General features: G+C 40.9%; 1 protein-coding gene across 1 annotated transcript in view; it reads right to left on the bottom strand.

The window, feature by feature from the left end:
* Nucleotides 1-1,639: 1,639 nt before the first annotated feature.
* tubd1 (tubulin, delta 1) overlaps nucleotides 1,640-26,424 on the bottom strand; it is a 34,289-nt gene continuing 9,504 nt past the window's right edge. The window contains 10 exon segments of the mRNA XM_028806789.2: nucleotides 1,640-5,372; nucleotides 18,104-18,287; nucleotides 19,041-19,181; nucleotides 20,128-20,161; nucleotides 20,163-20,198; nucleotides 20,200-20,241; nucleotides 20,244-20,296; nucleotides 21,193-21,424; nucleotides 25,120-25,336; nucleotides 26,070-26,220. Of these exon segments, the coding sequence (XP_028662622.2) occupies nucleotides 5,270-5,372; nucleotides 18,104-18,287; nucleotides 19,041-19,181; nucleotides 20,128-20,161; nucleotides 20,163-20,198; nucleotides 20,200-20,241; nucleotides 20,244-20,296; nucleotides 21,193-21,424; nucleotides 25,120-25,336; nucleotides 26,070-26,220 (1,193 nt within the window). The 3' untranslated portion in view covers nucleotides 1,640-5,269.

The following is a 26,424-nucleotide window of genomic DNA, read 5'->3' as shown; positions in this document are numbered from 1 at the left end:
GAGTGACCCAAAGTGTTGGACAGGCCATTCAGCCAAACAAGCTCACCGGTCCAATCCATGGACATTCACCAGAATAACATCAAGCTGAGATCTGAAGGACTCTAAAGTCCTACCTACCACACTACTTGATCATTTATCCCATCAGTCTATGGCCCTTTGTGTGAAGAAAAACTTTCTAACATTTGTGCAAAATCTGCCCGGAACAAGTTTAACTGTGTCCTCGTGGAGTGAGGGGACTGTCCATTGAAGCAGAATGCCAATAAACCTGTTTACTGAAAGGACACGAAGCAGCAGCACAGTGGCACTGCCTTACACCATCAGAGTCACAGGTCCAAGTCCTGACCGACCTCTGCTTCTGTGGGTTCTCCTCTGTTGTTTTCCAAAGACATGCAATTCAAACTAAACAATGACTGGCCTGGTGTTACGCCAGGACCATAACTACAGGAATATACTGAATATGTAAGCATAAAGACGCACTGACACGCATTTTACCACAGGAGCTGCTATCACTTTAAGATCCTGAACATCTCCAGCCTCTCCTAAACCCGTTCAATCAATCAACTCTCCAAAGAGTGGGGAGGACACCTGGCACCCAGTTAGCCATTGCAAGTGCTAAATGGGGGTTACGCACTGGACTGGTGCATTCTAAGTTATGTTAAAATGTCTGGCTAAACATAAATTCATAGAAGATATTGGTATCTTCCTGTAAATGGGATACTCTTAACTTATTTCTTGTCATCCTGAGTAGGCACTGGTATAGTCTTCGTTTGGTCCTTCAGTCAGCAAGGCACCGAGGTTCATTAGAATACGCCATCGAGAGGTAACTTGATGTACAGAAGGTAACTGGAGTCTCACACAAAAGAGATAACCAGACGGTCACCATTTTCCCCTCATTCTTTTGATTCTGTGTATAATAGCCTTTTTTCACAATCTTTTAATGATAAGTGAAAATTGAAAAAAGAACTAAAGTTTTAAAACAAATATAATTGGATGGTGTATTTTCTTGTATTATGTGTTTGACTTGAGCTGGACCCTCCCTTGACAACTGTTGTTTTGTGTAGCGCCTGTGCTGTATTAAGTACAAGTGAAGGGAGTTTATCATCAAAGCTACGTCACCCACCTTGGAGGCCTCATATTGAATGGTAACCACTAAAAGGACGTGCCAGCATGAGAAAAGGGGGCCTGGCCCAACTGTAGGTCTGAGGGGCTTGGGCTGCAATGGAAGCCTTCATAAAGTAGAATCTTCATTGTAAAGAAAATGAATGAAGTGGAGACTGTATCATTTAATAACCTTTTAGCACCTTGGACTCACAAGGTTTCTCTAACTGTAAGCCAATATTGTTCTAAGGCATGCAGCTGTGTTATCCAAGTATTGAAGACGCTTTATACGGACTATCTGTCTGCTTTAAAGTGTGCAGACCCTTCTCTAGCCTCTGACCTGGAGTCTCGGCCACAGGAGTACATTCCATTATTCTTGTCTGGACTATCCTAGCTTACCTTTACAAGGACAGTTACTCGCCTACAACGTTCATGTTATCAGGTATAATAAAGATGCTCAGGTAGATTTGTCCTCACAAAGGATTAGCATCTCGGTGATTACAGGGCAAGAAAACACATCTCGCTTGCTATGCTCCAATTCCTAAATAATTTGGGATCACAAATCTCTCCCCTCAAAGACCAAAAAGGTTACATTTTAGAGAGGTGTGACAGACCAGGTTGGCTGAATCATTGATAGTTGAAAGGGGTAAAAAAAACTGTTCAAGTGCTTTTATTAAAATCTCAAAAGAAAAACAGTGCAGTGATTCAAATCTTCAATAAAATAATCCATTAAAAATAGTGAAAATGTGGAGGTTAAAATATCCAAGAAATAAATATGAAAAACAGATTAAAATTCCAAGGCAGGAATCAAATCTAAAAACTAAAAGTTCCAGGTGCATCTTTTTTAAAACCAAAATCTCTTCTGCTTACCCCACACGAGATCCTGCAGCAGAGGAGATGCCCAACCGACAGGCACAGCCAACCCTTTAATTCCAGGCTCGGGGCCCTGCTGCTAGCTATGGCCTTGGTAGGACGCTGCACTGAGCCACCATTCTCTCACTTCCACCGCCCCTCCTCAGCAACGGGTCACTCCAGCTTCCTAAAGACACTCAGGCAGAGTGACCCTCTTCAGCCCCCGAGTGTCGGCCCTATGCTCCTCCAAGGGGCTCTCTCCTCCTGGCTGCCTGCCTCCTTCCCCTCACATGCTGGTGTCTCCCAATCGTGCCTTCATTCTTCTATCTTTAACCTCCCTTTTCCTTCTCATCTATTTCCTTTCTTTCCGTCTATCCATCTCAGCTGTGCAGGCTCCCCTTACATTGCCTTGATCTGGCGCAGATGTGACCCTCCATGGCATGAAGGTGGCACCTAACTGATCCCCTCGCAGTCACGTGTGTGTGATCAGTCAAGCACTACCCTCAACCCCAGACCAGCGCTATCATGCACACACCTGCACCCAGTTCTGAGCCCGCACACGCTCAGATCTCGATTATTTACGTAAAATCTACACAGCGCCACAGACCACTTATCACACCCCACCCACCACAAGGCCACCTGTTGCATGGGCACGCTCCACACTCCTCCTAAACAGTGCAACCAGTGAGCCAGGTCTGTGGCGTGGCCCTATCACCACACAAAATCAATAAAAGCACTAAAACCAAACCCAAGCCCCCCCCCCCCCTTTCTAAAATAAGGACATTAAAAGAATAAGCACTTCAAAAGACAATAAAAATCAGTAATAAATAGTCCATTAAAAGTTCAGAATTCCAAAATGTCTATTAGGTTTGAGTCTCTGGGTTCTTTAAAATCAGTCTGGCACCAAACCCACTTGCTGAATCCTGTTCTGCTCTTCATTCTTCACCACCACAGCTCATCCCACTGCTGCCACCATCTGTGATGGTCACAAGGGGATAGACTGCCACTGCCATCTTCCCTGTGAAGTAAGTTCTTCAAAAACAGCACAGGGGCACAGAGAGAAAGTGATTATGACTGAGATGTTAGGAATCCTGTGAAGTGTTGCTTCAGCTCCTGCATCTGGTGGTGGTGTCAGATGTCAATGACTTTATGCTCTGGTCATCCCTTTTGGAACTGGAGTTGGATCTCATGTCAAGGCCTAACTGCATTCTGCCAGTCACTTACATTTGCCTGTGGCAGGGTGTGCTGTTACAACGTCCAGTGAGGGGCTGGATGATCAGCCAGCAGAGCAAACGTGGATTCTGTGTAGACTCAGTTTTAGATTTTTTTTTTCTTTCCATTGCCATTTTCAGTTCACACTACAAGATTTTAGTTCAGATTTGCTTACAGCAAAACACCAGTGTTTAAGTGACTCTTCTGACCCATCTTCAGTTACGGTCAATGGCCCAAACATTTCAAGCAAGTTTGAATCTACTGGCACAAAATCTTAATGTGCGAGTGGATATACGATTATTAATTGTGAGGTCAGGCATAAGCAACAGCCAGGGGGACAAGGCAGGTACAACTATAAAATGTTGTCAAACCTTCCGACAGCCTGTGTGGAGCTAAGAAGTGCTGCAGAAGCTGCTGGAACTCTGGCAAGAGCTTGAATGACTTTATGATGACTTTTAGCAAAGTCACTTGTGTGTTTTTAGAAGACAATGGAGTTCTGGGATCAGATGCTCTTTGTCTGGGAGAAAGATTTTGCAATTTGTGAAGTGCAGTGTGAGCGTCGCCACATCAGCGTGGAGTAAAGAGAGTTGTGGGGTACGAACTTAGCCTGGAAGGTCTGAGCTTCTTGATTATCCTAACAGTAGTAAGTGGCATATTGAACCATTTAATGACATTTTTCAATTTATTAAAATTGATAGTTTTCTTTGTCATTTCTTTGCCTTTTCCAAATTAATATTTATTTTGAAACAGTTGTTTTAAAATAAACACGTTATTAGCTTAAAAATTGGCTTGTTTATGGAGTAATATCTTTTAAAGTTGCTGCTCCCTTTGAAAATCTTACATCTAAAAAGAGTGCCACCAGTCCTGGGCCTGTTCCTACGTTTGCACAAGAGTGCAAGGAAGGTCTTTGCTACTTGAGCGTTATGCCTTTGAGATAAGGGGGTCTTGCTGTGAAGGTCAGTGTTCTGATTACTTTGTATGTGTTACAAAATAATAAGCTAATCACACTGAACAGGCCTCTGTTTGAACTCAGTAAGAAAGGCAGATGCAAGTTACCACATCTGCAGAGCACTGAACAGACCATGGAATGGCCAAAGAAATGGACTAAAGAGTCTCTCGTCCTCTTCCTAGCTCACTTTCCCAGTTCAAAGGTGCAAGACGGTTAGCAACAGTGACATTCAGTGTGAGATTTTCCTTCAGTCCAGTCTCATGTTGTGTAGAATAGAGAGTGGTCTGTGTAAATGGTGTATTCCTGTGAAACTAAAATGGCTGCCTCTCCCCCTGCCTTACACTATTATTAAGATTCTGTCATGAGGTTTGGACATTAAACTGACGCTGCCTTTTCAATGATCTTTGAAAGGTCATTTTCGTAACATTTACAATTATTTATTTGGCCAGCGCTTCTATCTAAAGTGACTTACAATGTTTGAGATACAATTGGTTATATCCCATTTTGTTTTCTCCAATTGAAGCACCGGCAGGTCCAGTGACTTGCTCAGGGTCACACAGTGTCAGTGGTAGGATTCGAACCCACAACTTCAGGGTCTGAAGTCCAAAGCCTTAACCACCATACCACTGCCTGCCTTCACAAAGTATAAAGAAACTATAAAATGGGAAGAAATGTGTAGTTTTTTCTTTTGTAACTGATTTGATATTATGGCATCACCTATTGCTTTGCTTCTGTATCATTTCATACATCATTTTGGAGATGACAAGCTCCTAAACTGGAAATCCATCTTTGATGAACAGCTTTTATTGTCTCATCTAAATGAGGCAAGATACTTTAGAACTGGTTGTGGTGGGATGCTTGATGAAATAAATTTCATTAATGTACCTTATTTTTCCCAGCTAATCAAAGTTCCCATTAACAGGCAGCACATTTGAAACCCTTGACCAGCATCGGCATTCAACACCTCTGAGCTGAACAGAAGATGAGCTCCTGCATTGCCGAACTGCTTACCATGTTGTATCAAATAAGGCCCGAGTCTAAGTATTACTCCAGCTTTAGGTTGTTATCAGTCAAAAAAAGAATCTAGAGATTAAAAACCAGAGGTTCCCATATCAGGCTGCACACTCACTGACTGATCCTCAGTGACATGTAACTTGATCACAGGTTTGAATAGCTGGAGATGACCTGCTCCAAGGCAGTGAAGCTGTCCAGGAAGTCCCCTTCTGAAATGCCATACTTTATATACTGGTGAACATAGGCTCTGAAAAATCAAAAAAATAAACCAACATGTTACCTTTAATATGTCTGACTTTTAATGAAGCTGAGCTGCAGGAAATGTGGAGATCTCAGTAAAGACAGCGATCGCTGTAATAGACACTACAGAAATGCAAAAGCTGACAATAAAAAATAAAAAAGCATGCCAGGTTCCTTGAATTACCTTTTTTTTTTTTTATCAGTACCATGCACCCACTTCCGACTGGAGAGCTACTGACTGTTCCATGCCAAAGGGCAAGGAGCCGAAGACAAATGTCAACAGAAGCCAGTAATAAGGGCGCGGAGGTGTCCTCGCCTCAGTCATTAAAGTAAATACAACATTTCTTAAAGCAACCCCTCACACTTTCCAGAATGTGGAAGCCCACACTGCATACATGAAGTGATTTACTGGGACATTCAGCTGTAGACTAAACGAAGGACCACCTATAGCATTGTCCCTGTGCCACTAAAGACCCCCACCAAGTGCCAAGAGAGCTTTAACTGGACCTGCTAGAGCCACAAGGGGCAGATTACTTTGTGCCTTGGTGACTGAACTGTGGAGGGCAGCTGAGCATTAATCATTAAATTTTACTGGTATGGGGGGGGGGGGGGGCTATGCTGGCCTTAATGGTTTTGTCGTTTCTTTTTTGACATCTCTGTAGCATTGTGCATTCTTTCAAATAATATGGAAGAATCCGTGTCCAGTTTTTTGGCACAGTGACAGTTTTAACTCAAGTCCTTATAGTCTGTCTACATCACAAAGAAATGGCCGTGATACGTGTCCCCTGGTCCACAGGCTGAGCAGGCAGGGGCCTTTCCACCGATGTGGACGTGCTGAATACAAGTGAGTGAGACGTCCCTGTGCCCTTCAGTTTGGGTGGGATACTCAGGGAAGCAATGACATATTGTTCAATACATTAAAGATGTGTTGTTGAATTGTTTTAAAAATCAAAAAACAAACAGTTCAATGACCTTCTCATTACCCTAAACTGGAATAAAGGATATGTCTGATAGTTTTTAATTTGAAGGGTTTCTTTTTTCACAAGCAGGTATGTATTCATTTGCCAACAGAGATTGCAGGCTTACGTGTAGATTTTTTGTGTTTTTAATTATAAAACATACCATTTCTGTTCTTGCAGTTTAAAATACGGTCAAAGGAGCACCAGTCCAAACATAAAAACAAAAACCTTAAAGCTTACTATTTCCAATTAGAAGCAAAGGACATTTAGGTATTTCATTCAGAAATAATTTTGAGTTGAAAAATACCAAATGTAATCATTAAGCAGGTCTTAAGAGTATTATGAAGACATCTTCTGCTGTATTCCATTTTCTACACTGCAAAAATGGAAATCTAAGCAAGTGAAAGGATTTTAGATCAGGACATTAAATCTTGTTTCCCTTATTGTAAGAATTATTGACTTATTAAAAAATTTGAATTTATGATTATTTAGCTTACTTTAGGGAATCTTCCAAGTAAATTTTGCTTACCCTACTGGCAGATTTTTTTGCTAAATAAAAGCAAAACAACTCCCATTTAAGGCTTTCTTGTCTAATGTTTGCAGTGCAGCTTGCTCTTTGGGCAGTACAAACTTCTGCTATTCCAGGGTTTAAATTTCATTTTTGACTGGATGTGGATTTCCCCCTCTACGGACCAATTAATTAGGGGACTTTATAGGCAGGGGGATTTCAGAAAAAAATGATATGATCATCATAGATGCATGCACATGTTAAGATAAACGTGACAGTGTATTAAAGTTGACCTGTTATTTACCTTGTTTTCACTGTAGAGCCAGCTTCTGTAGCCGAGGATCGGACCACCAAGGTCCTCGCCTTCGGCCACCACCCAACTCACACTGCACACGGAGGTGGGCTCCCCCATCTCTGGGACTGAGGTCACCGAGGTGGTCAAAAAACTCCTTGGTGGCAGGGCCCCGGGGGTGGATGAGATACGCCCGGAGTTCCTCAAGGTTCTGGATGTTGTAGGACTGTCTTGATTGACATGTCTCTGCAGCATCGCATGGACATCAGGGACAGTGCCTCTGGATTGGCAGACCGGGGTTGTGGTCCCCCTCTTTAAGAAAGGGGACCAGAGGGTGTGTTCCAACTACAGAGAGATCACACTCCTCAGCCTCCATGGAAAAGTCTATTCGGGGGTCCTGGAGAGGAGGGTCCGTTGGATAGTTGAACCTCGGATTCAGGAGAAACAGTGTGGTTTTCGTCCTGGTCGTGGAACAGTGGACCAGCTCTACACCCTTAGTCCTGGAGGGTGCATGGGAGTTCGCCCAACCAGCCTACATGTGTTTTGGGGACTTGGAAAAGGTGTTCAACCGTGTCCCTCGGGGAATCCTGTGGGGGGGGTGCTCCGGGAGTATGGGGTACCGGACCCCCTGATAAGGGCTGTTCAGTCCGTGTACAACCGGTGCCAGAGCTTGGTCCGCATTGCCGGCAGTAAGTCGAACCCATTTCCAGTGAGAGTTGGACTCCGCCAGGGCTGCCCTTTGTCACCGATTCTGTTCATAACTTTTATGGACAGAATTTCTAGGCGCAGCCAGGGTGTTGAGGGGATCCAGTTTGGTGGACTCAGGATTGGGTCACTGCTTTTTGCAGATGATGTTGTCCTGTTTACTTCATCAGGCCGTGATCTTCAGCTCTCTCTGGATCGGTTCGCAGCTGAGTGTGAAGCGGCTGGGATGGGAATCAGCACCTCCAAATCCGAGACCATGGTCCTCAGCCGGAAAAGGGTGGAGTGCCCTCTAAGGGTTGGGAGTGAGATCCTGCCTCAAGTGGAGGAGTTCAAGTATCTCGGGGTCTTGTTCACAAGTGAGGGAAGAATGGGGCGCGAGATCGACAGGCGGATCGGTGCGCCGTCCGCAGTGATGCGGGCTCTGCATTGGTCTGTCGTGGTGAAAAAGGAGCTGAGCCGTAAGGCAAACCTCTCAATTTACCAGTCGATCTATGTTCCTACCCTCACCTATGGTCACGAGCTATGGGTAGTGACCGTAAGAACGAGATTGCGAATACAAGCGGCTGAAATGAGTTTCCTCCGCAGGGTGTCTGGGCTCTCCCTTAAAGATAGGGTGAGAAGCTCAGTCATCCGGGAGGGGCTCAGAGTAGAGCCACTGCTCCTCCGCATCGACAGGAGTCAGATGAGGTGGCTCGGGCATCTGATCAGGATGCCTCCCTGGTGAGGTGTTCCAGGCACATCTAACCGGGAGGAGGCCCCGGGGAAGACCCAGGACACGCTGGAGGGACTATGTCTCCCGGCTGGTCTGGGAACGCCTCGGGATTCTCCCGGAAGAGCTAGAAGAAGTGGCCAGGGAGAGGGAAGTCTGGGCATCTCTGCTCAAGCTGCTGCCCCCGCGACCCGACTTCGGATAAGCGGAAGAGGATGGATGGATGTTCTCACTGTATCAGTCATTTATTAATGACTACTTAAACCTGCCTTTGTCTCAAGACATTTTTGTCAACATAGGCTATCATGAGCTTTACTTTTGCTTTTGTATGAAAACATTCAGGAAGAATTAGCTGACTAATAATTAATGACAAATGGCCTCAGCCTTCCCATCCATTATTATAGAATACTGTCTCTGTTCCATTTTCAGTGATCAGACATTTTCTATTACTTATGCCTGTTGGCAAGCCCTAGAAACAATGGCCTGAAGTCCTCACAATTGAAGAGTGTGTCTCCATCGTGTACCCTCCATGTATGTGCTGCCACTCTCATCATATTTTTGCTGTAGTGATGTAGTCTGGAAGAGTTGGCCCATAACTGTACTGCTCACAAATTCACTTGTAGTAATAATTTAGGTAACCTGCCTACCCTACATGTCTGTGATGTGAAGATGCTGCTAATGCATTACGTAGAGCATTGTAATGACCTCACTGAATGACTCAAAGCATCCTCTGCCATTTGCTTATGATGTCATCCATTTTCCATGTCATTAGCTATACCGATGCTCTTGTATTTAACCTCTGTCCTGTCATGTCACTTGCTCTCTATGAAGTGTGCCAGGCCCCCAAATGATATCTGCTGAGCTTCACAACTGCCCTATATGCCCCGCTCCTGACTGCACACGCAGCCATAGGAGAAAGCACAGTTCAGGCTACCTTTTGCTTCCACTTCAGAACAACATTATGACCTGAGCCCACTTGATTGTGAGGCTAGCGCAGTAGTACTGAAAAACTAACAAAGAAATCTTGGAATAAATACAACATACACAGAAGTTTGCCACAGGTACAAAAATAGCCAGTTGGTTTGAAACTTGTCTCGATTCTTACTTGCAACACAGGACCTGGAATCTGAAGACACTTATCAGGTCTCTTTATACATACAGTAGGACCCCAATTAACCGAGGTTCCACATCATCTGTGGCGACCCTGCATGTGTAATACACTACTTTTGTTATAATTCGTATATATAAGTTTGGCTAAGAATTCTGTACCAACCGTGTAAACACTATACTGTTAACCTTGACTGTACTGAGCGAGTGGTCGAGGTGCTGGTGACTGTGGCCGTGACTCACCCACCGCTGCCTCAGCTATTGTCAGTGTGTTGCCAGCACTGACCATGTACACAGGCTCTGCTGTTTTGTTCGCTTAGGATTTTTGTGTTTATACAACGACGAGGACTGCACAGAAGATTTCTCATACAGATTGTCTAATTGCCATCTAAACAGCACCTCTGTATGTTGAGCAGCAGGAAGACACTACACCACCTGCCGACATTTTGATGCTAAAGTTACTGTGGAATACTGAAGCAAAGAAGTGACAAAACTTAAACTCACTTATGTATCAAAGGAGGCTTAAAATTGATACTGTACCAATAGATTACCAAAATCTTTTATATCCATAATTTTTAATCCGAAATGGCTGCGGCCATTCGTGTTATCAAAGTTTTTGTTTGTAACATCGGCCCACATTACTTTAGATAATTGTGCTTCTTCTATAGAATATCTTATTCACCAGTAATCCATCTGTCAAATCAGGCTGAAGGAAGGAGTTTAAAATCATTATGTCGCTAACTAACCATGAGACGCTAAAAGTTAAAAAGGTCAGCAGTCTTGGCCTGTCATGTTCTCAAAGTATGCACAAATCATGGATGCTTATAGTGGGTCTTGCGCTATAGTTGGATAGAACTGTCGGTAATAGTAAGCCTTCATCTTGATATTGAAAGACCAGTGGCAAACCCCCCCCCCACCCCCTTCATTAACTTAAACTGTGTGGAATTTCAAAAGAAACAAAACTTACACGCAATCCCATGCTAAAATTCAAGGCCTTTGTTCCACTGTATAGTTATGCAGTATATGAATAAAAGTGCATTACAACATAAAATAAACAAACACATACAAGATGTAAGAATTTTAGTTGCACTGATGGCTCTGTCTTTTTTTTTTGCCCCGGACACTAAAACATATTACCATGCATGTAAGCAACAATAACAACAAAGTGATAATAAAAATGCTTATGGAATATGGATAGAGATTTCTAAAATTTGTGCCAAATAACAGCTTAGTCGAGCTATCAAAAATAAGCCAAGCAACGACACACAGGACACCAAGCACACAACACCACTAACAAGTTGCAGTATTTCTGTGTGGATCATGGAGCACATCCATCACATTCTGCATAAAATACTATAAAATTATAGAACATATTTCTATAATTTCACTTTGTCACTTCATGTATAAAATTGTTCATTAATTCTTTGGTCATAAATTCTTGATAATAATTTTTTGGGCAGGTGCTAGTAGCTCTGCCATGCCTCATTACGACAATTTTGACAAGAATAGACCATAGAGTCCACCATAATTTCTTAATCCACATTGACAAAATATCGGAGATTTAATAATCCACAAAGTACTATCAGTATACTACTTGATAAGTAGTAAGTTCTCTCTGTGCAATGGAAAACATTCTAATGTTTGTCTAAAGCTATATTCTTAACCATCATCAATGTTGTTCTTGACTTCATTCTCATTTTAAACTAACAGCCTGGATCCACTGCATTAATTCCCTTCATAATTTTCAACGCTTCAGTCATATCTCCTCTTAATCTTAACTGAAAAAGGTTCAGCTCCTTCAATCTTTGCTCATAGGACCGCCAGCCTTACTGTTCAGAAGTCGGCCTAGCTGCTCTTCTTTAGTGTGGCAACTATGCTGAACATAATATTAAAGATGGCATCCAATATGTCAGTCATTGTCCAACTTGCTATATCTTGACACAGGGTCACGGGGTGTGCTGGAGCCAATCCCAGCCAACACAGGGCACAAGGCAGGAACAAATCCCAGGCAGAGCGCCAGCACACCGCAGGGCGCACACACACACACACTAGGGACAGTTTAGGATCGCCAATGCACCATGTCTTTGGACTGTGGGAGGAAACCGGAGTACCCGGAGGAAACCCATGCAGACATGGGAAGAACATGCAAACTCCACGCAAGGAGGACCTGCGAAGCGAACTCGGGTCTCCTTACTGCGAGGCAGCAGCGCTACCACTGCGCCACCGTGCTGCCCTACCCAATATGTGCTTTGTACATTTTAAGAATATTCTCTTAATATGATATCATCACACTGTGCAATGTGGCCTTTCAACATTCTTACTGCTTCTGGATGTGGATGGTGAAGAATCCACTATGACTTAATTATCCTTCTCAAAGATTTCAAAACCCCCTGCACAAGCAAGTATATCTACTTGATTATAAGTATAAAACTTTATTTACATTAGAATTCACCTTCCACAAATTTGACAGGTCTGAATTCTCTCCTTGTCCATCAAAACGTTTTTTTTTCCCCCTGATTCTAAGTCTTTTCAAGTTACTGGTAAACTTAACCAGTTTGTTAAGGGGAAAAAGGGTTGACATTTTCATTGAGATAATTTTATATAAATGTACACAAAGAAGTTGTTCCAGCACTGATCCCTAAGGGACACCACCTTTAACACACTACTTAATTCAGAAAAAGCTCCTCAGACCATATCCCTTATAGCTTTATGTGTTTGAGCCAATTTGCACACAGCACCTTCAAATCCCGTTTCTTTTATTCCACTTGCTAACCTCCCATGGGGCTCCTTATCAAAAGCTTTTTGAAAATTGAGCCCTTTGTATTCACAGTGGGCTTTCATTAACAGAGTTCTTCAAGCATGTTAGGTGTCTATAAAGGTTTTACAGATTCTTTACACAAAACAATGGTTAGGCCAGCTAGCAAAGGGAGAGACGGCAAGAAAACAAAACCTCAAGTTCCTCTGTAAGCTTCCACCAATGATGGGCAATTCAGTTTAGAGTAGAAGGTAAGCCAGAAAAAATGGTGGCAGACAGATTGTTTTTGTCGGTTTACTTGAAGCACTTGTGTGCAGCAGTCTTGGATAATGATGTGACAATTATTCCTACAGGAGAACACATTTATTACAAATAAGAAGGGGAGAGGTCCCATAATACGGCCTGTACCAGGATGGTGACATGAGGCAGGAGTAATGGTTCAATCACAATTACATTTTACAAGGCTTTTAAAGCTACTTTGTGGCATTTTATTGGCCCCTGCCACTGCAACTCTGTCTTTCCTGCATTTTGAGGGAGCGTCAGTTACGGCACTACGGCCATGTGGCGTGATATACCCAAGGGTGATCTGGCTAGCAGGATCCTCATTGTTGATGGACCCAAGCGGCTGGACCAGGCCAAGGGGACGCCCATGTAATACCTGGCTGTGGTAGATAAAAAGTCATTTCCAGAGGGTGGGACTGCAATGCATGTCTGCTTGGGGGGTTGGCACCCAGGATCCCGAGCGGTTTCGTCATGCGGTGTGTGTGGCAACACTCCATACCAGTCAGTGCATGTTCCCCTCCCTGACCTGACCGCCATCCACACTACTCTACTGATGCAACCAGCTGCCGAGATTCTTTGCGGTCTTATTTACTTTAATTTAAAAGCCATGTTGACTGACCAATCCTAATCCCATAGTATCCTGGACAAAAACTAGAATTTAAGAAACTCCGGCAAACACAATTCACTACATCATACCTATTTCCTAAGTAGTCACGATATCTCAGCTGGATATACAAAAGCAAAGGTTATCCTGGAGTCAATGGCTTGGTTGTTTGTTTGTTGTCCAGTACCATGACCCACTATAGTATTACTGTACAAAAACTAGAAAGCCCAAATCACAAATTGTGTGCTTGCCATAGTGCGCCAGTGCAAATCCTTCTGAAGCATATTAATAATCTGAAGACAAAAAAAATTAAAAAATACTCCACACACAAAGAGAAATACCAATCGGCCCATCAAGTGCCTGCAGCCTGCCAAGCAACCAGTTACATATTTTGTTTTATAAGGAGGACACTTTAAACAATGCAATATAATTGTATTAACAGGAGAACAGTTTGTAACTTCCCTTATTCCTCACGGCTGACAGACTCATTCTTGTTAAAATCTTAATACAGCCATGTGACAAGATATTACATTTTATTCAGACTTTCTTCATTGAATTGGAGCCACATGGATGTGCTGATCACTGCTGAAGGGGCCAATACTAATTTTAACATTGGAAGCAAGTCTAACAATTATTCTTAGTAATAAAACACATTCATATACAACTTCTCTGTTGTAATACTAACTCTTTTTCTATAAAAGGATGTGCTATATCGTTGAATCTGCCAGATCCTAACTGTGTGAGTGACAGCCTCATTTATGCATTAATGTGTTTCATGTGTATACTAGGAAGAAAGCCTTTTATAGGATAATACCATTTCTTGCTGTGCTAAATTATAAACAGGCAGTGTTGCTTGCTTTCAACTCCCACTTCCCATCATGTGTTCTACATATTATGTGTGTCTCTCTCTCTATTATATATATATATTATTATATACGCACAGTGCCTTTGAAAAGTACTCCGACCACTTCATTTTTTTCACATTTTGCTGCACTGCAGCCTTGTGCAAAAAGTTTTAATTATTTGATCCCTCAACAAATAAACACTCAATACCCAGAATGACAAACCAAAACAAGGATCTTTGTAATTTTTGCAAATGTATTAAAAACAAATCCCTCCATACCCCCCCCCCCCACCCACCCCCACCACTGTATATATAAATAGTTGTTGCCATTTCGGACATCAAGCTGGGCAGGCCTCGGGGAAATGTTGGGGTTGTTGATGTTTTAGTTGAAATGGAGCCGTTCCAACTCCTCAAGTGAAACATTTAATTCACAGTCATTCCCAGTAAACAGTGAAGTAACACATAGTACTGTAATTAAGAAACTGATATCCTTTAAGAAACACTGCACACTCAAAACAAAAGTACAATGCACTTTACCCCAGAACACTGAGAAATTACCACAATGGATTGTTCAAAAATGAAAAAAGGCTGCTATTTTTATTCCGGCTGTATTGTTTAACGTATATGGAATGGAGTCAGTGTGAACTGGACAGATGAGCATGTACGTAATATTTTGGGGTAAATTAGGGGTTAGCACTTAATCCTGTTATCTGAACTGACAAAGCACAACTATTTTTTTAGGCACAAGTGAAAATGTTCAAAATTCCTTTTGGGTAGGTTTGAGGTGTGGGGGCAGATCATTTGAAGAGACTGTGCCCACTTTTGCCCCCTCGTGGAGCTGGGCCCAACGTCCAGCCGCACATACACTACAAATACAGTAAATCGGCTATGTGTTGTGCCCACCTCAAGTTGCTTCCCTGTGCTATTTGAGTGTCTTATTTCCTTGGTGTACAAAAAGCAGGTTGTCCTCCACCAGAGCTTAAAAAATATTTTTCAGGCTGTTATTGCAGAAGCTCAGAATTTATTGATTTGTGTGCACAAAACACACTCACCTTGTATTTAGTATATTGTTATAGACAAGAAGGAGAGCAAATAATCAATATAAACAAATGCTCAATTTAATAAGCATGTTGCATCAACAGATTCTTAATAAAGACCATCTGTTTGTAAACTTAGCTCCTCAGAACTTTCTGTAGTATAAACGGGCTCCATTTTTCCCTTCATAGTTTTGGTTTGGTAGAGAGTTTACAATGCCTTCTGAGACAGATCAACCATACTGCCTAGCAGGAAAAAATATTTGCTCTGAAGCAGAAGCATTTACATTACAAGTCTCAAAGGGAATCTCTCCAGTAAATGTCTGCACAAGAATGAATTTATTTTGCACCCTACCATCCCCAGCAGGGATGAATGTGGTGTGCTTTGGCACTGCCTGTTTCACTGCTGCTTTCCTACTACTTCCATATTAGCAAAAAGGGTCTAGTGGCTGCCAGGTCAGATGGAGATAAGGAAGCTCCTCTCCAAAAAAGCAAAAAGAAAAAAAGACTGCTACTTGCAGGACTGGTCCAGTGATTTTGCAACCTTTTTATTAAGACTTTCTTGAACGTGTATTCCCAACACGCAGCTCAATTTTTTAGATTGCAGATGAGCTTCCCCACAAAGCATAAAAATCCAACCTTCTTATAAGGGGTTTCGTTTACAAAAGTAGAAATAAAAAAAAGTCTTAATAGTATAATTTAAATCCAAATATTAATAAATTATGATATCGCTACAAACGACTTGACTTTTGAGCCAGTTGGATACACTACTGCGGCAACAGAGAAATACCTCAGTGTCCTTTGGCCAAACTGAACAAGACAAAAATTGGTGTTTTACCCTTAAGTTTGATTTTACCATTTGTGAAGGTGGGGTTTATTCAAATGGACACTGGTAACTGACAAGGAAACTGCAACATTTAAAATAAATAAGAGCAGAACAACTGAAGGCAATAAATGTCCTCTGCCTCACATACACAAAATGCAGAGTTGGCCTTTAGCAACCCTGCTGTGCATTTTGACCAGTTAATAATCAAAGGTTTAGAAAATAAAGTGTGACCAGCACCACATTCTAAAGTATTACTTAGGTGAAATGCATAATCTGTAGTGCACTGTAGATGGAGACTGGAGTATGCCCAAATCAGCACTGCTTACCCAGGATGCTGCCCAAGGGACAGCGGCATAGCATGTCCCCCAAACTCAAATACAACTAAGAAAAATCCATTACTAAAAATAAGATCAAACTCGCTCGGATTTCTCTTACCTACTTGGTTCAACCATGTCACAGACAATTCATCTTGGAGATTCTGCCAGTTTGGATAAAACTAGTACAGGTATCTATTAACAGTAGTTGATTGTTAAGAATTTAAAATGTGACAGCCACTGTGCCACATTGTAAACAGGCATATGATAAAGGGTCTCCCGGTATGTGATACCACGCGAGTATACCGTACAGTGTTTATCACTGGTGACCATTTCTTATAAAATCTAACCCATCAAAAAAATTACATAAACTGCTGCCTTACTTTAATGAATGCGATGTTTTTTTATTAATCTATTTTCTGTCATAGTGAAATAAATACATTCAATATCTTGCTTTGCTTCATTTGTTAGATCTTTCCGCTTGTTATTACTACCTGAATTTCCAAACTTTTCTATGAAATTTGGTAGTTTAAAAACTTTGTTATTAAATCAGTCAAAACCAATATTAGTGTTACTTACCAAAAGTCTTGCTAGTAAAAATGTGTCTTTTGCTGTGAAAGCCAGAGATGCAACTCTTAGTCATATGTATTTTTCTATTTTGTCATGATAAATAGTATGTTTATGTGCAGGTTATTCTGTTTAATGAAGTATAAAACATAGATTATCTAGCTTTTTTAAGGATACCCGTTCTCAATAAACAGCACTCTTACCAAAATAATACATACTCTACATACAATACATTAAGTAGACCCTATGATGGTTTTAAAAAAGAAAAAAAAAAAAATAGTAAATTAATTTTGATGATTTGCAACACCCATGACAAATCATGAATCTCAGTTTCCCAAAACTTGTGCAGTACAGAGATCAAAAAGCCATGCTTTGGGAAGAAAAACTAAACCGCAGATGCAAAAAGAAAATTGTATTAAAAAGGTCCAGAGTTGGGTGGCACGGTGGCGCAGTGGGTAGTGCTGCTGCCTCGCAGTTGGGAGATCTGGGGACCTGGGTTCGCTTCCCGGGTCCTCCCTGCGTGGAGTTTGCATGTTCTCCCTGTGTCTGCGTGGGTTTCCTCCGGGTGCTCCGGTTTCCTCCCACAGTCCAAAGACATGCAGGTTAGGTGGATTGGCGATTCTAAATTGGCCCTAGTGTGTGCTTGGTGTGTGGGTGTGTTTGTGTGTGTCCTGCGGTGGGTTGGCACCCTGCCCGGGATTGGTTCCTGCCTTGTGCCCTGTGTTGGCTGGGATTGGCTCCAGCAGACCCCTGTGACCCTGTGTTCGGATTCAGCGGGTTGGAAAATGGATGGATGGATGGAGGTCCAGAGTTATACTGATTGTGTGCAATCACAACACTCACGGGGGCACTCCTTCTAACCTCCAATGAGAATGTTTCTTGTCTGGTTTATATGTTTATATGCCAGACAGACAGTCTAATAGCTTGGAAAAAGTGGCATTTCAGTGTGGCTTGCAATGGACTGACGCCCTGTCCATGGCTTGTTTTTGCCTTGCTCAGTCACCATTAACCCTGGACTGAATTAAGCAGTTTCCTAAATGAATGGATGAATAGTAGATTTATTAAAATATTTTAGTACTTTGTGCAGTCTTAATGCGGTTCAAAACTGCTCTGTAGTTTCAGGTTTTTTATTCGAGGCCAGCAGTGGACAGATACCGTAAATATTTAATGCACACATAACTCCGGTCACCAAATTTTTCAGTTAAACCTCTCAATTTCAGGCTCCCTCTTACCTTGAAGCAAACATGTTCCATGCTCTTCCCACTATGCTGTCCAGTGGCTTCAGTAACAGCTGGCTGTTACTGACAAGAGTGGCCAACTTCTCATATCTGTTAAAGGCTATTGGTGTTCTCCAAGTAGTGATGCTGGAACCTGGTGGTCTCCAAGATGTATAAAGAGCTGGATCTGCAAATGCTCCTTCAATAAAACACAATCGCAGGAAGAATAAAACAATTATATTAGGCATAAAAAAAATAACTAAGTGCAACTGAATCAAATTCTCATGGCTTAAGCTTGTAAGTCACATCACTTAATTTCAACAAATTGGATGATAATTTGGTTGTTTTAACTTGTGAATTTAAATAAAAAGTACCCAAGAGCATTTTCATGTAACATATTGTCACTACTAAATTATTTATTTCAGCCAACTTTGCACTTATAAAAGCCAATAATGTATAAAGTCACTTAACTAACCATTTCAGGTGAAGACAGCAGAGATTACCTTATAAAAGGTGGCTTTTACATAAGATAAATAGAATTTTTACCCCAGTGGGTTCCAAGGAGATTATCCCAGGGGTATGTGTGTCCAGTAGTAGATAATGCTGTAAACTGTGTTCTGCCATTTTCAGGTAAAGAAGACAGAAGTTTTGAGGTAAGGCAGGTAAACTAACTAATCATGCTGCCAGAGAGTGGCAAAGTGTTGAATATTGATTAGCACATGCATGTAAGAATTTTACAGTACTCTGTACAAATGACAATAACAAGCCTATAAAATATAAATGTAGACTGTCATTTATTGGTCTATTGGTGGGGGTTGGGGTATAAGGAGGTAGAATGCCATTTCCTGCTTTGGGCCCACAGATATCCTGTTATACTACTGGAGATCTCAGGACTGATAACCAAGTTGGGAAATGTCGCATTTAACGGTTTGTGACTGCCCACGTTATTTACCTTGATCTGCCGACTGTACATCTTTGCCTCTCAGAATAAGCAGATTTGACAAAGATGTGTTAAAACGAGACTCTTTATTGCCAGTAAACTTCTCAACTGCAGGCAATCCAGGCAAAGGAGGACGAACCTGCCAGTCAATACCTGTAAAACCAACAGTTATATTTCCTTTTAACCAACTTCATTACTGCCTTCATAAAAAAAAAAAAAAAAAAAAACTGTTTTCTGAAGAAACACAATAGCTGTAGAAGTTATTTTAATACTACAAGATTGACATCAACAGACACATAGTGGAACTGCAGATAGCTGTATTCTTAAGTTCTGAATTTTTAAAACAAAGTGAAAGGAGTCTTTGTAATCTCAGAGTGCCACCTAGGGGTAAGACTTGGGAACCACGATACAAAAAAGTTTAATGCAAAAAGTCAAGATATACAGTAGTTATTACCAAAGTGTGAACAGTATAAATATTACTTATTTTTTGCACTTTAAATTACAAAGTGTTACCACATTAAGTAGAATATGCTCAGAAAGCTGGATTACAGTAAATGGCATGTGTGACCATAGAAAACAAAAAACAAAAAAACAACAAACTAGCACTGTCAAACCTGAACGATATAGACTGTCACTGTGTTTACTCCCAAGACTTAAACACTAAACGCGACATGTGTTCCATTCATAAAAATGAAGAAATATCCTACCTGTAAGACGTCGGTCTAATTACGTGTGTCACCAGCTTATAGTTGCTATACAGTGTTTTTTTTTTTTAACCCCACATCACAGTGGTACCTCCTGAACCTCCAGGATTGGGGGTAATGGTAGTTTTAGTCCATATACTCACAATTCCTAGCAAAACCTTTTATTGATATCAGCCATATAATAAATATGTAGGACACAGGTCTAATAAAGAGTGAAAGTACAAAAGAGATGATCAGGTGTTCTGGCAACCAACTAGAAGGTCAGTCTTCCAAAACTCATCTCTGTGCAATCGTGGAGCTATCCATAAATAAGCCAAATCAGAAAACAAATCAAATTTGTTTATAAAATTAGAAGCAACATAATGATGAATGATCTACAGCCATATTCTACTTGCCTTCTTCCATTTTAGCATGAGCAATCAACATTTGCCCTCAAGTGTTTCAGTAGACCAGGCCAAGTAAAAGCCACTATAGGCAAGAGCGGTATCAGACATCTTGTGGATATTTCGGTGAGTCCCAATAATTTGAACTCTGGATGACAAACCATAGTTTCCATCAGGTCACCTAAAAAAAAGATGTACATGACAAATCACAACTACAGCAAAAATTAAATAAACCAGAAAACATACAGAAGTAGCAAGTAACTTATTTAATCTCTCACTTGGTATGTACCCACTTCTCTTTGATCTACTGGTTGCTGTCCTGTTAGTTCAACTTGTTAATTCAATTTATTCAAAGCCTATTATCTGTTTTATTCTTCTTAATGTTTCCTGACTGTGGTGGGTTGGCACCCTGCCTGGGATTGGTTCCTGCCTTGTGCCCTGTGTTGGCTGGGATTGGCTCCAGCAGACCCCCGTGACCCTGTGTTCGGATTCAGCGGGTTGGAAAATGGATGGATGTTTCCTGATCATTACATGGTTCACTTGTTTCCTCTACTGAAGTGAATGCCTTCAATAAGACTACTTGGGATGCTGTGGTCTCATGACTGTTGAAGTATTGAATTCTGGGCACCATTTTTAAACATCTGCCCTCTTGATGGTTTAGAAAACTAATGTTTTGTGTAATACTTGGAGAAAATTGGAACCATAAATGATCTGATCCACTGACAAAATGTGAGAATGTATTGCTGGCTTTGCCGATGACTGTGTTCAAATGGAACTTGAAAGCAGATCTGTCAGAAGGACTTGAATATAGAATGTAAAAGAAACCAGAATAAATGAGAATACTTATGGAACAAAACAGTGGTGTGGGGAAAAAAAAAAAAAAAACAAAAAACAACTACTACCCAATAATTTCCACTATAGTTTACATGTGGTTTTGCTTGCACTGAGAAACAAAAAGCTGGATAGCAGCACTATTTTGCTGTAAACACTTCCCATTTTTCAAGAACTAAAAATAAATTGAAAAAAGGCAACAAAAAAAAAAAAAAAAAAAAAAAAGGACGGCAAGTGCCTGGTTACCTAGTGGGTTTCTCTTGTATTCGGCAGTCCCATCACTCGTACAAACTGGCTGCAGCACACTCCCTAGCTGATGGGCAATCACTTTATTGACATCCTTAAATGAAATCTGTTTAATGTTCATAAGCTGTGCACAGATCTTGTGGACAGTATCATTTTCATGCACGAGAATGGCATCAGATGACTGGTAAAGATGAGACAGGGTTAAAACGGAGTTGTAATTTTGAACAATTACCTAGGATGAAAAATACATATATTGGTGAGGAAACCACAGTCAGAGATGCAGTCATGTATGTAACGTGCAGATTACTGTGCTGAATTGTGAAGACATCTATATTCAAGTTTTTCAACAAGCTTTGTAGCTATGCCACTCCATCTCACACTGCAAATCAAAGCTAAACCTATGCCTACAGAGGTGTCCTAATTTTGTTAGAATATTGTGCAATACAAGACTTCTGATTTTCACGGTCACAGACACCATGCTGTTGGTTGTGACAACAGAAGTAGTGTTTAGACAGGAATTTTGGGGAAAGTTTAAAGTGGTTTTCAGGTGTGTTTGTTAGAATGCGAAAAGCACCTACCACAATAGCCATGTCGATCTGCCTGTATAAAACAACTCAGCTCCCAGCGGACCACTTCTGTTGAAACTTAGCACACTTACTGTTCAAGAAAATATGTCAAGTCAGTTCATTTTTCAGAAAGGTATCTTAAATACGGCAAGTTGTACAAATTTTTGAAAATCTCTCATTGTGTAGCAATTGCATACTCATCTATCTTAAAACAGAAATATTGGTGCTGCTTTCAACTATGAATTACTGTTTCAAATTTACCATGAGAATGATTACTTCAAATTGTATATTTTTTTATATTGTTTTTTTTTTTTTTACTCATTTGACAGTCATTACTGATGGCAAAGTAGTGAAACATCTGCTGTTGTACTCAATGAATTAAGTACTCCTTGCTGCAGGACACAAGATGGAGTGGGGTCGTTTTCATCACTTTACAAGTTAAGAACTGTCACTTAGTTTACCAAAACGCAGGAGTAGGTCTCATTATGTGCTAACAGTTTGGCTCCTTTTTGCACAAACTTCAGTCCTAGCAGCTTAGTTCTCCTGTTCTTTGAAGCTGAAGTGGATAACTGACATGGTGTTCATGTCCACGGAAGTAAAAAAATAATAGTAACTTGTGTAGAAGTGTGTGAAAGAGACACTTACAGTACGGAATCCATTCTCCCGGACGTTTCCCATTCCCAGGAATGAAACTGATGGAATTCCTGGCTGAACGTATATACACCGTATAAAAATCGATCAAGAAATAACAGAGTTATAGTTGAAAATAATTAAGTGGCACAGTTTTTTGGCCCACTGTGTAGTATGTTGCTCATTAATTCAGTCAACAACAGACCAGCAGCAGTCAGTCTCCCGGCTCCCACTAAGACTGAGCACAGTGGACAGGGAGATATCTGCATTCTGCAGCTCACGAATGCCGGGACGGGGCAGAGTTCAATGACGTCTGTGCCACTGACTGCTTTGAACAGCAACCTGAAATTGCAATGCGTCAGGCTGTTGCATCTGCATTATCTGTGCCAAGAAACTTGCCATCACAGAATGATGACAAGAAACTGCATCAGTAAAAGCTGAAATGGCGGCGTTTCAGAGCAACGGCAAGTGCAGGTGTTGTTTAGAACAAGTGTATCAGTATCTGATGACTGTGCCGCCTACTTCAGTGGAGGCAGAGCGTGCTTTTTCAGCGGCTGGTGTACTCTGCACGAAGGTGCGCTCTCGCCTGGACGACCGCATGCTCAACACGTTGTGCTTTCGATGCTCTTATTACCGCAACTAACTAGATACATGTACTTATATGACAGCAAGAACTGCTTGTAGTTAAGGTTAGTCTTTTATTGGTGTCAACATAGTGCCGTAGTTTTATTAAAAATAATTGTTGCTAGTTCTAAAACAGGGCGGCACGGTGGCGCAGTGGGTAGCGCTGCTGCCTTGCAATTGGGAGACTTGGGGACCCGGGTTCGCTTCCCGGGTCCTCCCTGCGTGGAGTTTGCATGTTCTCCCCGTGTCTGCGTGGGTTTCCTCCGGGCGCTCCAGTTTCCTCCCACAGTCCAAAGACATGCAGGTTAGGTGGATTGGCGATTCTAAATTGGCCCTAGTGTGTGCTTGGTGTGTGGGTGCGTTTGTGTGTGTCCTGCGGGGGGTTGGCACCCTGCCCAGGATTGGTTCCTGCCTTGTGCCCTGTGTTGGCTGGGATTGGCTCCGGCAGACCCCCCGTGACCCTGTATTCGGATTCAGCGGGTTGGAAAATGGATGGATGGATGGTTCTAAAACCGTTCACAAGTGAGATGCCCGTGCACTGTGTCATTCCCGGGAGCTGGGATTCCCAAATTTCCGGGAATGGATAAACCCGTACAGGAATGGATTCCCTAACTTACAGTGACTAACATATATGCAGTATTACCATTACACTAAAATCATCCTAACAGCTGCATTATCTCAAGTTTACAATGATAAATATTTCCCTGATTAATACAATAAATGAACTCATCAAAACACCACAATTATCTGCTGTTTAGATGAAGTTTAGATGCACCCAACAATTGTAGCTTGAGACTACAGTGCAGATTTAAATGTCCATCAGATACTTCTTTGTAGATTAAGTTTCTTAAATGTAACATTTTTCCAGTAGGCACAGACCCTCAACATCCAAAAATAACTTACAACAGCACATTAATATTTAATCACTTGAGTTGGAATCTGTCGTTTATTAAATCAACTTCAGCCGCATGATATTGTAAAATAGTATAAAATGTATAGTGTTAAATACACTACTAAAACATGAAATTACATTCTATTGTTACTGTTATTTTAGAAGATAACTCAGTTACAAAAATATGTAATAAACAAAACAGTAATAAACAACACTAACCAATGAAGTGACTAAAAAAATTTTAAAAAGCTCTAACTTTCAAACCAGCTAACCAAGTCTACAAATGTATTTAAATGTTGCATCATGCTGTCTTTAGGTTACCTTGCCCTCAGGATTTAATATGTGAAAATGAACTTTTGTTCGTCCTTTTTGTATAATTAAAAATGGCAATTTTTTTTTGGGGGGGGGGGGGGGGGTAAAGGGGCTTTAGAAAATAACTAATGAAAGTGAAATAAATAAACAAATGTTTTCTCAATATGGAATTCATATTAATTTATGTAACTCTTTGGATCAAGGTACAAACTGAACAATTGCACTTGTAAATCACTACATTATCACTACTTATGATGAATTATGAAACTTTGAAAATGTTATATTACATTATTAATGTACAAAATACACATTTTTATATTTGAAGGCTTAGTTTATGTAAAGATTATGTTAAAGTTCTTCAGTTTATTATACATTTATTATTACAGTAGAATCGCTTTACTTTTGTACATTAATGCGAACTAATTTTACTGTTCCTAATCTGAATGTTAAATACAAGGCACTACTGTATAAATAAAAAGAACCTTTAAGTCCACCATCTGCATTTAACATTAGTGACACATTTAGAGAAGAAGGTTAAAAGAAGAAATACTTATATATAAATGTCACCTTCCACATGAGAAAAATACTGTATGTTAACATATATCCCTAGTAAGAATCAGAAAACAAAGAGGCACAGGGCACAGTCTGGTCAAGGACTTTAAAGACTTCACTGTAATTTTGGTGTTCACAATATACATATCCAGAATACAAAGCAATTTTTTGGGCTCCCTTTCTGTTATTGTAAAAGCAACATGTGTTTCACTCTGCCACAAAATGCATTTGCTGAACTTTGTGTCATGACTCCTAATTGTGTAAACATGCACAAATTTAAATTTATACTAAAGTGGCTATGTTGAAGGGCATTACAGTAATTGTTTTTATACATTAAGTGCATAAACTTACTTCTCCAGTTCCATATGGCCACGTGACCTGATTGAGAATGAAAGAGTGAGGGTAGGTGTCTCGCAGACATTGTGTCATGTATGTTCCCAGTCCTGAGCCTGTCCCTCCTGCCAGGCTCATCATTGTGAAGAATCCACTCAGTCGGTCACACTTCTCCACCTGCCTCCTAACCAAGTTCATGATGTCTCTCTCATGTCGTGGGCCATGTACACAGAAACTGGACAGGAGTAATAAATAATATTATTTGCATATTCAAAATAGAATAATCAACTAAGCAAGTTTTATTTAACTGTAAATTTATTAAAAGGTTAATAATGTGAAATGTGTCACAGTTAACAAACCAAGGAGCTACCATCAGAAGAGTACAGGTTTAAGAAGAAGACACCCTCTCAACATTTCAACTGAAATGTACCCCACCTTGCTATAAATCCATTGGGAAATGAATAACACCCTTGGGAGGTCTGATCATACTTTTTCAAAACCTGTTTATTCCATTGCCTGAGCTGCAATGCAGAAATCAGTCCTGGACAGACTATCAGTACATTGCTGGTCTCTCTTGGTAGTGTTCAGAAATAAAAGTTTAGTACAACCAAAACAGTAAAAAATACCTACTGAAAGAAGGTTGTATAGTTACATTCATGCTTCAGCTATTAAATAGAAAAATACTCAATTTCTTAGTAGTGACAGTAAGCAACACCAAGTAAATTGCTCATTTCCAACGGAATTAGCAGAAAACCACTGAAAAGCAGCAATTTAAAACAGGGGGCTAAAACATCTGCCATGCTTAGGCAGCACTGTTTTAAGTCGTTACATTTTGTAAAGTCATATCAAATGATATTGGACAGTTGGCAGGGGATATCGAAGCCAAATATATGCAAAACTAGATTCAGAAATTTCACACCATCTCTCCATTTCCATTCAAATAAACACATACAGATTCCAGTCCTTACCCATTAGCCCAGTTGTTCCCAGATCCTTGTTTCTGGCAAAAGAAAGACTGTTCCCCATATTTCCAAATGCCAGACTTGGCAGCTGTGGCAATGGCTTGACTGATGACTTTAGGTTCCATGTCAACAAGAACTGCCCGTGCTGAAGGTGTATCTGAAAGAAGGAAAAAAGGGACAGGCTTCCTTTATAGTTATTACACACAAAACAAAAAAAACATGTACATAAGCTGTAGTACTAGTAGTGTATCCAGAGTTGTTAAAATAGGTAAATTGTTCTTCAGCTCTAAAAGGAAGGGAGTTTTAGTGATCTCCCTTCCAGGGCACGTCTGCAGGTCCCTGGGGTTTATCCGAGTAACAG

This window comes from Erpetoichthys calabaricus, chromosome 8, assembly GCF_900747795.2.
Source record: "Erpetoichthys calabaricus chromosome 8, fErpCal1.3, whole genome shotgun sequence".
NCBI classification, from domain to species: domain Eukaryota; kingdom Metazoa; phylum Chordata; class Cladistia; order Polypteriformes; family Polypteridae; genus Erpetoichthys; species Erpetoichthys calabaricus.
Note: the sequence above shows the minus strand (reverse complement) of the source record. Positions and strands in the feature narration are given on the sequence as shown.